This window comes from Lagopus leucura, unplaced genomic scaffold, assembly GCF_019238085.1.
Source record: "Lagopus leucura isolate 7727_CA_CO unplaced genomic scaffold, USGS_WTPT01 Super-Scaffold_73, whole genome shotgun sequence".
Lineage (NCBI taxonomy): Eukaryota > Metazoa > Chordata > Aves > Galliformes > Phasianidae > Lagopus > Lagopus leucura.
Genome location: NW_024962252.1, coordinates 36,929,804 through 36,942,662, shown reverse-complemented (window position 1 = coordinate 36,942,662; position 12,859 = coordinate 36,929,804). Strand labels below are relative to the sequence as shown.

General features: G+C 35.6%; 1 protein-coding gene across 1 annotated transcript in view; it reads right to left on the bottom strand.

Moving 5' to 3' along the window:
- Positions 1 to 12,859, bottom strand: part of ARMC2 (armadillo repeat containing 2) — a 95,288-nt gene that overhangs the window by 24,355 nt on the left and 58,074 nt on the right. The window contains 4 exon segments of the mRNA XM_042891152.1: positions 2,320 to 2,419; positions 4,731 to 4,876; positions 9,736 to 9,956; positions 11,235 to 11,337. Coding sequence (XP_042747086.1) covers positions 2,320 to 2,419; positions 4,731 to 4,876; positions 9,736 to 9,956; positions 11,235 to 11,337 — 570 coding nt within the window.

Sequence of the window (12,859 nt, the reverse complement as noted above, 5' to 3'; positions counted from 1 at the left end):
CTCAAGAGAGAGCATGAGCTGAACAAAAAATTAAAAAGACTTGGAACTGCAGTGTGGTGAGAAGAACAGAGACTATTTGGGTGGCAGCTACGGAATTCAGTGTATGGTGTGGGAGCAAGTCATTAGTCCCATTTCCAGTGCTCACATTTTTGTTTGCATGATATTTAATGTTTATTTTTAAAGTCACAGCACTTGAGAAAGTTTTTTGGTGTTTTTTTTTTTTCCCCAGTATGTTCCTAGCTGTCATGATTGCCAGTAAATAAAAAACATGAACTTTGCAACCTTAAAATTCAAAACACACACACACTTCCTCTTTCTTAACATATCAGTTTTCAGTCCCAAGGATTTTGAATGGTTTGAGTTAATAATGCTGATTTATTCTCCTCTTCTTCCCACAGCAAACAATTTTACCCACACTGCTGTTAGCTGTTTACTTTTCAACAGGCACCACCTCATTCTATAACTCACTAGCTGTCAGCATTTTACAGTATTAGCAGTGCCAACTGTACCCCAGGAAAAGCACTCCTGCTTCTCACAGCTCAAGTGTTTATTACGCCGTACAGAAAAAAAATGGTGCCTTACCCACGGCCCTCTTCTTGATTCTGCAGGGCTTCACTAAGCTGACAAATGGCAATTGCATGCTCGATTAAAAACTGCAGTTAAGAAATAACTATTCTGAAGACATTGCAAACATAATCACCGTAATACTATAACTACTTTGTTCTAACATACAAGTTCTTTTTTCTCTAACTTATATTTTGATAGTTTAATATAAAAACTAAAGCTAATCTAGTGATTAGTTTAGAAAGCAGACAAATGAGAAGCTAAATTCTGACAATTACCTGAAGAAATTTGAAATTATATATGAGCCTAGAATTCATTATGACACAAAACTATCAAGTCAACATTTCCTTTTACAATTACAGATGAAGGCTGAAAGGAAGATGTTACTCGCTTTAAGCTCCTTACTCCCATAGGACCAACATTTGTTGAGATTTTAATACAGTGCTCACAAGGAAGTATAGCTACAAATCCAGTAAAACATAACATCTTCAAGGTTTCTCATATTATTTATGTAGTCCTTCACTGAATATCCTTATAGACTACACAATGCAAAAGCACTCTGAACCCAGAAATACTCAGGAATGCTGCTGAAATGTTAACCAACAGATGAAAGTAATTAATCTTTCTCCTTTCTCCTTCTTCCAATCATCTCCTTCTTTCCACTATCACAGAAAACAGAGGCAGGTAAACAGGAAAGGGAGAAAATATTTTTGTATTTGGCAACAGAAGGAATAAATTGCATAGCACAGCTGATATCATTACCTTCATTAACTAGCTTTAACAACAGCAGTAAAAAGGACCTTCCAACAATTGACCACGCGTTACTAAACTTGTGTCAAATTGTGTAGGCAAGATAAATGTGCTCAAGTCAGTTTAGACACTGGAGCAGCTAAGAAAGTTCTTTACTTCTAAAAATAATCTTTATGCTCAATGTTCTGAAATCTCATTCCACTTTTGAAATATTTATGCTCTACAAAGAAGTTTTCTTCTTAAATCTCACCTGGCAATACAGCTGTGTAATTTGCCATAAATGGGGCACAATGCTGTTACCAGCATGGCAATCTTTCAAACTATGATCCTACACCAAATCCCCAGAGCCTAGTGCTCCAGTAAACATAAGAAAGATCCCTACAATAGAGCAAGAAAATTGAGCAACAGAGACTTCGAGTTCTAATGAATCTGGTAACAAATAAACTCGTATAATTTTAGCTAGTAGGATGAGGCATTTTAACAAACTCTAAACATGTTTTTCTAGGTGCAAGATTCCAATGCAGCCTTACAGGCATATGGTTTTCTCTAACAGAAGAGAGATAGTCTGATACCTTATGCAGTTACCAAGGAACAAGCTTTCCTCTGCTTTGAAATTGTTTAGCTCTGGAAAATTCACCCTCCTTTTGTAGGAGAGGAGAGCAGAAGAAATTCCTACAGTTTCCTACTATCAAATACACAAATAAACTATTTTCTTTTAAAAGTTTTTGGTTTTTTTAACTACAAAAAACAATTAAGTATCTAAAAGACATATGCGGCCGACAGATAAATGAATCAACTGTCTATCCTCTGTATTGCTTTGAATATTTAATCTAAGTGATTTCATTTCAATTATTTACTACTTAAAATGCCATCAACCACTTAAAATTTTTTATTTGGAAAATGCCTAAAAGTAGGTCACTGAAAACAGGCTTACACACAATAATGCACAGACGCATCAGAGGATTAATATATAAAAATGGAGAGATAAAAAAAAAAAAAACTGACCTGCTGTTTCTGGTGTTTGTTCAGTAGGGCTAAAAATAAGACGTAACATCTGGAGCAGTCTGCTAAAGCTGCACAGAAGTCATTGTACGAAGAAAGTTTGCTACAAAGGTACAAAAACAACATACAAATGAATGAAAGCACTTTTTTTTTCCCCACAAAAGATTAAAAAAAAAATCACTCCGCTTTTGACTCTTAGAGCCCTGTTTTCCAACATGTTAAATAAATGCCAATACTTTGACTTCTAATAGAGGCACATGCAGTTATGTAAGAGTGTGAATAATGGAAAGAAAGAACTGTAAGGAGCTTCCCAACCTGCCTGCCACTATGACACAACAAGCTCATAGTAGAATCATAAGCTTAAGGTGAAATGCGAAGTCAGACTCCCTTCCTAACATATGGTAATAGATGCTAGCAACAGCACCAACAGAACACGTCTGTCACTACCAAACACAGAAATCAGATATTTCTGCAGTCACAATATTACCTCTGCATTTTCCCTAACTGCTCCAGTCCTACGTTGCTCATTTTTATCATTACAAAAAAAAGAATCAGACATGCTTTGGTCATACTAGAAATACTACAGTAACTATGGTAATGTCTTACTTCCCATGTAGTCAAAACCAGCAAACGTCTGTGCTGATGTTAACTACCAGCAAGACTTATAAACTTGGAGAAATGAAGAATTTGAATAGATTGGAATATATTCTCTTTGGAGAAGCTGTGTAAAAGCGACTGAAAGAAAAAAAGAATAATTATTCTGTATTGCTATGATACAGAAGAAAATTTAAATCTGTGTTCCATACTGCATAGAACTTTTTTTTTTTTTTCCTGAGACTGCAATTTCCAGGAAGCTAATTAAATTGATTTTTATCAAATCAAGTTTTTACCTTGAGAACCTGCAGTTCACTGAACATAAGAAGAAAAAAAAAAAAAAACAAAACAAAAAACAACTGAAGCAGCAGGAAACTTTAAATAAAACAAATTACTTTTGCTCCACATTGAATTCTAGATCAAGTAAATGTCCTTGTCAGAATTACAGTCCAATTACAAAACCATCGCCTAACCAGCCTCAATTTCCATGGCATTTTCTCAAGTAAAAGAAATGCTCTCTCCCTAGAAGGAAATATGCTGAAAGTGCTGGGATCCCTGCTAGAAGTCAACTAATTTTTAGGAGCAAATTTAGAAGCATAAGTGGACAAGATGGCAGGGGGCTGGGGAGACAATTCATAGTATCACAGAATGATCTAGGCTGAAAGGGACCTTAAAGCTCATCCAAAGCCAACCCACTGCCAAGGGCAGCCCAAGGCTCCACTCAGCCTGGCCTTGAATGTAAATGCTACCAGGCATGGGGCATCCACAGATTCCCTGGGCAACCTGTTCCAGTGCCTCACCACTCCAAGTAAAAAGTTTCCTCCTAATGCCTAACCTTAACTTCCCCTTAGATTGAAATCATTTCTCCTTGTCCTATCATGTCTCCCTCCTGTTTGTAAACTCCCCTTAAGAAGGGGAAGCTCATCTGGATGCTTTACAGGGAGCATACATGACAAAGGATCAGACTTAACTTGCTTTTATCTGTGAATAGGAAGGAATGAGAAACCCTTACACAGCTGCTATTCAAAGTGCAGCTCAGTCTCATCTGACTCAAGTAGGTAGTAAAGCAGCAAAGGCAAATATTTCAACCAGAATGGCACTCATAAACTGTGTTTATAATCCAACTTCTCCTTAAATAGCCAACAACTAATTCCACTACTTGCACAAAATCCTCAGACTGCTGTCAAGTCCATTTAGCACTGGGTATTGCAAGTTTGTGCTTGGTAACTGGGAGTTATTCAACTTCAGATTACAAAAACTTTTGGGGTGATTCACTCATCCCAATCTTCCACTAAAAAGCACATGCTGGGAAGAAGCCACTGAGCTCCTCATAAAACAGAGATTCTTTCAGCATTTCTACCTGCACACTCAAGTCTTGATCCTACAGATTAATCTCAAACATTCTGTAAAAAGTTCAAAATAATGAACATGGATCATATTTTCTCCCTTGTGAATTTTATACTACACAGTCCTCCTAAAAAACATGGCCTAAAGTAGGATTTGTATCTAATCACTTATGCAGTTCTAAAATTTAAGAAATGGTACTTTAAAGATCTGAATCTGTGTGAATGAAGAGTGACACAATGCAACAAAACATTTTTACCAGGGACAATGACTCCAAGTTGTATGCCTGCAATAAAACAATTCTATTGCTATTAATAAAGATATCATTATCATATGAAATCAATCAAACTTAATCCAATGAATGCAAATAAATTTTCCAATTTTAGCATTTGATCCTGCTTTTGTTAAGGTCACTTGAGGCAGAAACATTGACTTGATTGCAAGCTGCAGTCAACAGAACTGTATTCACTACACACCTGAAAATCCTGACAATGTAGGTGCACACATCCTTATCAATCATGTGCTGCTCCAGTGCCACACAGAGCTCACAGACAGCACCACTGCAAATGAGCTGGCATCTCGTCTGAGGTAAGTCAGCCAAGTTTCGCAAAGTAGCTGTCAGCTGCATATAGAATATTTAAAGATTCATTAACCGTGGCTATTTACTACAGAATCCATACTGTTTTGAAAATGTAATAAAGCTCAGGTCTCATTTATAATGTCAAAGGCAGTCTGAATATCCTGTTAACATCCTGCAGGTACGTATTTATCAATAACTCTTAACAGAAACATGTAAGTAAAAAAATAGTGCATATTAAAATGAATGTTTGAAAATGAAAGATTGACACTGGTCTTTGCCTGCATGCAGACTCTTCCTGTGAGGAAAACATCATCTTCCACTTATTTTAAAATCTTCTATTCATGAATATGATCATAAAGCAATCGAAAATTAAGTGAAATGCTATGGACAGTTTAAGTGATATTTTGTATAAGATGATCAGAGGGCTGGAGCACCTCTCCTATGAGGAAAGGTTGAGGGAACTGGACTTGTTTAGCTTGGAGAAGAGAAGGCTCCAGGGAGACCTCATTGTGGCCTTCCAGCTTTTGAAGGGAACATATAAACAGGAGGGGGAATGGCTGTTTATGAGGGCGGACAGTGATAGGACAAGGGGAAATGGTTTTAAACTGAGACAGAAGAGGTTTAGGTAAGATATTAGGAGGAAGTTTTTGACACAGAGGGTGGTGATACACTGGAACAGGTTGCCCAAGGAGGCTGTGGATGCCCCATCCCTGGAGGCATTCAAGACCAGGCTGGATGTGGCTCTGGGCAGCCTGGTCTGGTGGTTGGTGACCCTGCACATAGCAGGGGGGTTGAAACTACATGATCATTGTGGTCCTTGTCAACCCAGGCCATTCTATGATTCTGATCTTGTAAATTTACATGTAAGTCCTGTAAATTATACTGACATTTGACACATATTTTGTTAACTGTGAGTTATAATGATGATGAACTGATTTTAAAAGGCAATATGATTTACTCACTTTGACTAACACAGTCCAAAGTTAATCTAGACCAGGAGAAATCTAGTGTACAATCAGCATAGAAAATGAAAAGCTGAAGTCCAAGATTATTTTGGAGAAATCAAAATATTTTCAGAAGATACTGTTCTATTTCAAGGAGTTTCAAACAGGAAATATTCTATCACCTATACATATACACAATGAATCAGCTTTGCATATTTTGAGATGCTGTGGTTCTCTTCCATAACAAGGGTATTCAAATACCAATGTTAGAAAAGCAATGACAGGTAAGTGAACAGTTAATCAAAACCAGAAACTACAAAATTAAAGTGGGGCCAAGATTAAGTGCTCCAATTGCTCATAATCACACAAAACTTGAAATGAAATATATCACTGAGGTGCAGTGATTGTCTGGTGATAAGTAATACATCATTTCATAGAAAAATCTGTCAAAGAGCAGGTTACATTGTTGCTTTTGAGCAGCTTTTCCTCAGATGGTACTAAGCACAACACTACCATTTTCCAACTGCTTTTAAATTTTCTGTCCAATTTCAATACACTTGATGAAAAATGCATGTCTGCAATCACTACAAGTTTTAGGAAACAACAACCAACTGTACAGACTGCACAGAAAATGAGAAAGAGCTCAAGGGCTGCTAGAAGTAGCTGAAGTTGAGCAAGCAAGTTGGAAGTACTGCTTGCTCAGACATGCAAGAAGTTAATCTGTTCAAAAACAGACTTCACTGATCGATACATATAAAGTACTTCACTCCCTTCAAATCCTATGGGCCATTTATTTTTATTAGCACAGGACAAAAATCAAGGTAATAAAATATCAAACTCCACAAAGATACACAGTAATTACTTCTGTTAAGGGACCATTTCTGAATCTCTAGATTTGCAAAGCTGAAGTGAAACACCACCTCAAGTAATTAATGCAAATCTACAACAATTCAGACCAAGGCTGAAAGCCTTCTGGAAAAGAAAAACGTAAGAATTGAAAAGACTTAGAAACAGACCCACACGGTCTGCAGTGAGAATGACTCTCTAAACCTAACATGGAAGGTTTCTACAAAAATCAGCATATTATAACCATCCATCCACTATGTTCCAGTCCTGCTGTTTAACTACCAGGGCCCTCATCTACACTAGATCCACAATGGCAGCACAAATTCTGTAAGTTTTACAGTCTCAGCTCAAGTATCAAGAACAACTTTGCATTTCTTCCTTTACTCACCATTTATTTTGTTATTATTTTATTAGAGCAGTTCCTTTAGTTTCTAGTGGAGTAATTCTTGGTTTTTGTTATTTAAACGAAAAAACGTCATTTTAACAGCAATATCCAAATACAGCATTCCTAAAATTCTACAAATATCCAGAAATATTCTGTTGGAAATGGTCAGAGATCACTATGCAAGTTATGAACTTCCATAGGTTCCCAAACCATTTGGAATCAGACAACCTCAGATTTACTGCTTATGGAAAACCCTGTTTTCAAAGAGCATTAGTAATATTTTCCAAGCATTCTGCCTCACTCATTTCTTGATATTACAACAAAAAAAAATTAAAAAAAATTAAAAAAAATCATGTTGCCTTTTTGCATTTACAAAGCCTAATACCTTGATGAACTTAAACTATCAAGAATTTTACTATTAGTGACCAGTATCATGCAGTCTCTGCATGGCCCAGGAGTAATTCTACTAAATATATGAAAAATGCAAAAGTAAGTATATGTGTAAAGTTACTGAAAACGTACTCCCATTTCCCCTAACACTTCAGCAGGAAAGCTCAGACAGAACTATAAAACAATCTTAGAAAGGATGATAAAGGCCAGTCTGAAACAACAGCTGCATAGAAAGATGGTGCAGGTAATACAAAAACAACAACTAGCACATAAGTGAAATATGAAGGTAACAAAGCACAAAATAACAGAAGCCAGCCAAACAAATTCAAGAGCTATTCTAATTTCTTCAAACAGACAACACGATTCAGGGAGAAATGCAAAACAATTGACTCTAGCAAATCTTACCAGCTCTAATTCTCATGTTGCCACATGAAAGATCAAATTCATGAAAACTGGAAATCTAACAGCAGATAAATGCTATTTTTAAAGGGAAAGACATTTTAAGTGCTTTTCAATTAAGGAACACAGAGTACTTGTTAAGTCTTGTCAGTGAAACTTCAAAAGCTTTGGCTTTTGAATAAGCATTACCATAATTCATAGGAATATGATCAGCTGCAGCAACATGAGTCAGAGATTGTCTTGGTTTCTTGTCTTCTATTATGGAAAAATACATATTATTACAAACATTTTTTATTTTTGTATTCTGGAACTTCTGCATAACAAATACTTTGTTAAGAATGAAGACATCTGAGGGAAAGTTTATTCCCATAAAAACAAGCTGGCAAGATTATGTATAACACTGCCATCTGGTGATTGTGCAATTATACAGTTAAAGAACGAAGGGTCAGTCCCATTTAACTGAAATACTTGAGTTTTTAGGATTTAGAGCCAGCAGAGACTCCCTCAGAGATCACTGTGAATATTTACCATGTTTTTCTTCCCCACTGTAATTGTCTTCCATTCCTGAAAACCTATGTTTGTTCATTATTTCTGTACAACACTGCATATTTGACCTTTTGCTAGAAGTTAAGTATGGCACAAAATCTTCTTTATTCTCAAAATATGATCGTTGAAGACGAGGTCTTCAATACAACATCCCTGAAAATGGAGTAGTTCCTATATTTATGACAGTGACTGAACGTTTAATTGACACAGAATAAATTGTGCACTTTTATGTAGATTTGTTAAAGAAAATGGCATGAGAAAGTCACAGAGGAATTCCATAGCAGCAGGAATCACTGTGCTACTACAGGAGACATACAGAATACAAATTACAAAGAAAGGAAGAAAAGGCAATCCTCCAAAGTTGCAGGGAAGTTCAGACAGCAGGTCAACCAGCTGAAAACAGTGATTCATTTGTTTTATTAATTTGCAGTTTGCAAACTCACCCGGTCTGTTTATGTTTATATAAAGATTATACACACTTATGGAGAGACATTGCTCCACTAAAACAAAAAAAATAAGTAAGAATAAGGTGATGGTATAAGCTATTCTTTTTCTCATATAATTTCAAGTACCAAATCCCATGTTTGTAAGTGATTATACTAAACGACAGATTTCTCTAAACATTGCTTCAGAAAATCACCTAATCCATTTCCCTGTGAAGGGCCAGTAGCTTACAGTTATCCCACTGGCTAATCTTTACCTCATACTTCACAAATGCAGCTGGCAAATTTTCAATAAATACATAAAAAACCCACAAGCTATGCATAACTTAAGATGTACTTACCAATTTTTTATTTTATTTTATTTTATTTTATTTTTGTAAAACACCTCAGTTTAAACTCAGTTTCAGGGCAAAGGACTATTTTTTTTTTTTTTTTTATAGTCACCGCTTACTAAGATTACCTTACCAGAAATCTGCTGCCTTTAAAAAGTTGCTCTACTGTTGGCTTTTATATTATTGGCCTTTTCCTTAAATTCTATTTCTGGCAAAAAACACTTTGTCAAACCAATGGAGATGTGTTTTCCTACCCTTTTTTTTTTTTTTAATGCTTTTTTTTTTAAATGCATAAAGGTTTTTGTTTTTTTTTTTTTTTTCTTAATCTTCTAGGGCATAGCAGAATACATTTGTATTTATTACTGCAATTTAAAGAATTTACAAGGGAACACATTTATTTACTATAAGTCCAAATCCATTAAAATTAACTACTGAAAATATGTGCAATAATTCAGTTTTGGTGCTGAACAACTTAATGTAAAATTGTTAAAAGTAATTCTATTCAAATGCAGGTACAACTCTTGTCACTGGCGCACAAGGTTAGCTTATCTCCTCTGATTAAGTTTTTTATTTCCCTGTGAAATGTTTGCTTTTAGAAATGAAAGTAAATGCTAACCTGGACTAATAGGTGGCCCAAGCTGGAGAAATGTGAGTCATTTTCTTTTATATTATTAATCTGCTTCATTAACTGCAGCAACATTTCAACAGCTCCTTTGCTGACCATTTCATTAAGGAGCACTGCATTTCCAGACATAAATTTTATAGCTCCCAAGCAATACAAGATAGCTTCATTGTTTTTTTGCAGATCTTCAGTTCTCAGGACCTCCAACAAACAATCTAAAACAAAAATCATTAATTTTAGGCTTTCTGAATAATAATTTAACGTTTGATATAGTTCAGTCAACAAAGATTAACAACTGAAAAGAAAAAAAAAAAACCTCTTGTTGAAATCCTATACTTTTCTAATAAATAGGATAGAAAAATTAGGTATTTGGATCAAAACCAAGGAACAATTATTGATGAATAACAGAACTGACTTCTTTCTCTCCAGACTTGAAGAACCAATATCAGTTGTAAACACACTGTGGTAATCATTAAACTCTTCAGTCAAGATTTGAAAAAGTATGTATGCCTGGAATTTTGTGTATTAGACTTGAGACATTCAAAGGGGTTTATTCTTTTTACTTGCTGAAAAATCAAATGTGTTAGAGACTCTCACGTGGAGCATTAAAAAGCACAGATGAGCAATTCAAATCTCACACTTGAAGTCTGTCCGTACAATTCTTAGCTTTACTCTCTATACTGATAAAGTTACTGTATACTTTTGCATTATGACACCACTGTCAGACACCTGAAATGCTAAATGAATGCTTGTTAGTACAAACCTAGTGTATCTTTTCAAACGGAGATATTCTGAATTTGGCAGGTGTATTTTAAATAAGCAAATCTAGCCAATATCATGCTTTTGAATTTCTTGTAACTGACTGAAAGCTACATATACTTCTTCCTATGTTCCATCCACTTGAATAGAAGTATTTTCCCACCTTATTTGATATTAGAGATTTCTAAGGTTTTTCTGTCTGCATTGGGTTTACACAGCAAGTTTTCGGTAGCAGAGATGCTGCAGGAATGGCCTGTGTGTGCAAAACCCATCACTGACCCATTCCAGATCTCAGTGAGCTCCAGTTTCTCCAAAAAGAAACCACTGCTGCCAGATCTGAGCCACGAGTGATGCTGGGTGCATCTCAGGGAGAACAGATTGAAGAAAAATTGCTGTGTGACAGCAGGTGGGAGAGAGGAGAATGTGAGAGAAACAGTCCTGCAGACACCAAGGTCAGAGCAGCAGGGCAGGAAGTGCTCCAGGCATGAAAATTAAGTTTCCAGGAGAGGCCCATGGAGGACCAGCCTGTCCCTGTGCAACTAGGCACTGTGCAGAGCAGGTGTCCACATGCAGACACATGGAGGAGCTCGAGGAACAGGAGAAAAAGGTGACTACGAAGGAGTGAAAGAAAGCCGGTTATGAATTGCTCCATTCCCCTGTGCTACTCAGGGGCAGGAGACAGAAGACAGTGGATGTTTCAACATCTAAGATATAAATAATAAGAAAATACGTACCTAGTAATGTATCATTTTGAATGAGGTAGTCATTTTTTCCATTCCTGCAAACTTTAAATGCAAGCTTGCAGGCTCCGAGAAGATTTTTTCCATCCACTTTCATCTGCAAGATAAAAGTCATAAGAATCATAAGAATCTCATCTAATACCTGCATACTAGTTTTACTGTGAGAATGCAGTGTCTGAACTCTTAAAATCCAGCTAAAACCATGATAGGATACACAGCCACACTGAAAAGTTTGCAAAAATAAAAGGCACTAGCTAGTTTATGCTCTCTTCAGCAAATTGTGGAGACTGACTTTGAAATAACAGATTATATATAAGCTTTTCATGTAGTATATGATTGTACTTTTTTTTTTTTTTTTTTTTTTTTTTTTTTTTCTTTCTTTCCCTAATTCACTCATCTAAAGAAATTCCACACAGGATTCACTGGTTCTGCATCTATGGCCATACAACAAGGAAATCCAATGCAACAATATATTTCATAACGAAAGTAATTCTCAGATATCAGAAAAGATCTTACAACATGCTAAAGGTTACTGAAAGAAAGGAAAGCAAGAGTTAGATCTCTAATGGCAATCTCTTCCTTGTCTCTGCTTTTGAAGGTTTGAAGGGCAAGTTCCTGCTGCTCAGGATTTTTAACAGATGGAAAAAGGAAAGAAAAGACAGGAAAAAATGAAGGAAAAAATGTTTGTAACAGAACATTTCTTTTAAGCACCATGAAACACCTATGCGGTATCTGAATATATATTTTCTGATTAAAATAATATATATCAACTTAAAGAAGAAAATTACTAATATGTCTACAATGCAATGCCACTTGGTATCACTTCAGTAGTAATAATCTATATATACTTTATAGAAGCTGAACTAGAAGGTTTAAGAGCACCAACTTAAGTGAGAGTTCTATTAGGAAACATTGCCAGCATGTTATGTTAAATCTTAAAACACATCAACATTTTAACTAAATTCAGTTCTTAAAAATTCTCAGTCAGCACAGATGAACTAATTCCTAGGGTAAATCATCTGCCTAAAATTATAGATTATTAAAGATTCTACATATAATCTTTCATAAAAATCAGACAAATAATCAAATGCAGATTGCTATTGAGGGAGAAAAAGCAGTCTGTAAGGGATGTAAGGACAGCTCCTAAGGAAATGCATTCAAGCAAGATCACACTATACAGGTATACACGTAACACAAGCTAAAGCTAAGCACTGATTTCAGTATTTTTTCATAATTTTAAACTCCTAACCTATTGATTATACAAAAAAACATAGCAACACTGGGATTTCAATGTATAGTATTGATGCTACGACTAAGTAACCTGCTCCTTGTAGAAATATTGTGAATCTGTAAATCACAAATTTATAAAAAGAAAAGGAATCTTAAACAGAATGGAATATTGCAGAAAAATATATTACCATCCAGTTTCTTAAGTACAACTACATTAATGGAACTACTGGGACATGGCACCATGGTGACTCACCTTACCGTGAATGAAAAATAGATAAAGCTTTTAGAAGCACACATCTGTTGTGTCACACTTAAATCAGAGATGACTTGTCACCACACTGACACTGCTAGCAACAAAAATGATGAATTCAAAACAATCTCTTACCAAA